This window comes from Tupaia chinensis, unplaced genomic scaffold (assembly GCF_000334495.1).
Source record: "Tupaia chinensis unplaced genomic scaffold, TupChi_1.0 Scaffold145275_1, whole genome shotgun sequence".
NCBI classification, from domain to species: domain Eukaryota; kingdom Metazoa; phylum Chordata; class Mammalia; order Scandentia; family Tupaiidae; genus Tupaia; species Tupaia belangeri.
Window position 1 is genome coordinate 1989 of NW_006205136.1, and position 2321 is coordinate 4309.

A 2321-nucleotide genomic window follows, 5' to 3' on the forward strand; every position below is an offset into this window, starting at 1 on the left:
TAGTTCTAAAGAGGTGACTTTATAATAAAATCATAGAATGTTGGTAAAAAATATATGTAAAAACACTAATATAGGCCTCTTATACTGATGATACATATATTTTTATTTTTATAGAAAAATTTCTTTGAGAAAAAAATCAATTTTAATATAAATTTTATGATTGGAAGCAATAAGTGGACAGTGGTGGATTTCAGTTGTTGCAATGAAACAGCCTTCATGTTTCCAGTAGGATCCTCTCTGAATAAGGTTATTAGTCTTTGGAAAATAACACATGGCCTCTAGTGACTTGGCGATAGGAATTATCTTCTTATCCTAGAGAATTTCTTTCTTCTTTACCATTATAGTTTCTTCTATTTCACCAGATGCACAGTAAAGTCTACAGATCTTATTATCAATCACCTGGCTGTAGCCAAGTCCTTGGTCATACTCTTTGAAAGAGTTCCACAGACAAAGGCCCCTTTTGTGTTGAAACATATCCTGAGTAATATTGCATGCAAACTTCTCTTCTATGTTCATAAAGTGGGCAGAAGTGTGTCTATGGGCAGCATCTGCCTCTTGAGTGTCTTCCAGGCCATCACTGTCAACCCCAGGGACTCCAGGTGCGCAGAGTTGAAGCAACACACTCTCAAATATGTTGGACCTTTCAACATCCTCTCCTGGGTCCTGAACATGCTGGTCAGTATGTTTGTTCCTATGTATGTGTCTGGCAAGTGAAACAACAAAAACAACAAGGAAAAGGAAAGTGATTGTGGGGACCAGCAGTTAGCATAATGGTTATGTCGCTGGACTCCCATGTAGTCGACCATGGTTCAAGTCCTGGACCCGGTGGCTTAAAACTCATGCCGGGCCCATGTGTGTGCATGCCCAAGGTCCCAAGAGGAGAATGGAGGAGAAGGGATTGGGGTGTGGCCATCCCCCCAGGGGGTGATTTATAGCTTTCTATCTCTCTGTCCCTCTCTGTCTGTCTGGCCAGCGCACATGCCCTATAGCAAAAGCCTCTCAAAAAAAAATAGATACTGTTCCGGAGCTGTTAGCAACAGGACTACACAATCACTATATAATTTTCTGTTATTATCCTATGATGTTTTGTATTTGGGACTCATGTTCTGGGCCAGTGGCTTTATGGTTTTCACACTGTACAGGCACAAGCAGTGTGTCCAACACATTCATGTGACCAAACTCTCTCCCAGATTGTCTCCTGAGTCCAGGGTCACTCAGAGTATTCTTGTTCTAGTGAGCACCTTTTCATCATGTTGTTTTTGAGAGGGGCATATGCGCTTGCCAGACAGAGAGAGACAGAGAGACAGAAAGCGAGAAATCACCCCCCAGGGGGGATGGCCACGCCACAATCCCTTCTCCTCCATTCTCCTCTTGGGATCTTGGGCACACATGCACATGCACCCGGCATGAGTTTTAAGCCACCGGGTCCGGGATGCGAACCATGGTCGACTACATGGGAGTCCAGCAACATAGCTATTATGCTAACTGCTGGTCCCCCTTTTCATCATTTTATACCTTCTCCTCAATCGTTTTATTACACATGTCTTTTTATAAGTGTTGGTGGCTGGTGAACAGCTCTGCACTAATCACTGCTTGTTTTCCTACATTTAGTTCTTTGTTCTCATGAGCTATGACCCCAGATATTCAGGCTCAGCTCTGCCTGCTATTAGAGGAATACAGAGTTCCTAAGCTGGTCAGGTAGATCTACATTTTGTGTAATTTGTCTTGTTTTTCTTAACAATGTGTAGCCACCTGTTTGCTTTTTATTTTTTTCTTGCATGATTTTAAGCTCCATGATGAGTTGTCACAGAACAAGAGGACATGCAAACAGACCAGTTCTCTGCCCTCATGGACTTATCATGTGGTAGAAGCTAACATTTTGTAAAATGCTATTACAGTTTCTATTTTACAATATTAAGTGTTAAAATGGATAATGTTAGTGACCAAGAATTCATAATAAATAGGACCTCTACTAACTTGGAGACAATGCAGAATTTATATGAGTATTTAACTTTAATTAAAAATGCCTTTCAATTAATTAAAAATGCTTTTCAAATGGCTGTACAGAAGTATGAGGAATGTAAGTGTAGGGGCCAGCAGGTGTTACACAGGTTAAGGCAGCTGGGTCCCACATGGCCAGTTGCACAGTTCAAGTTCTGGACCCAGTGACTTGAAAAGCATGTTAGGTGTGTGTGTGTGTGTGTGTGTGTGTGTGTGTGTACTGAAAATCCCAAGAGGAGAATGGAGAAGGGACTGAAGTGTACCATTCTCCCTGGAGAGTGATTTAGCCCTTTCCCTCTCTGTCTCTTTCTCTCTCTGGC

The 2321-nt window shown here is 41.8% G+C and overlaps 1 protein-coding gene across 1 annotated transcript; it reads left to right on the forward strand.

Annotated features, from left to right (window-relative positions):
- Positions 1–296: 296 nt before the first annotated feature.
- On the forward strand, positions 297–1263 carry LOC106733822 (vomeronasal type-1 receptor 3-like; the record flags this gene model as incomplete). The annotated part of the gene is made up of 2 exons (XM_027768055.1): positions 297–695; positions 1035–1263. Coding segments are annotated over 2 exons (628 nt in total), but the record flags the coding sequence as incomplete, so codon positions are not given.
- Between the last annotated feature and the right edge of the window lie 1058 nt (positions 1264–2321).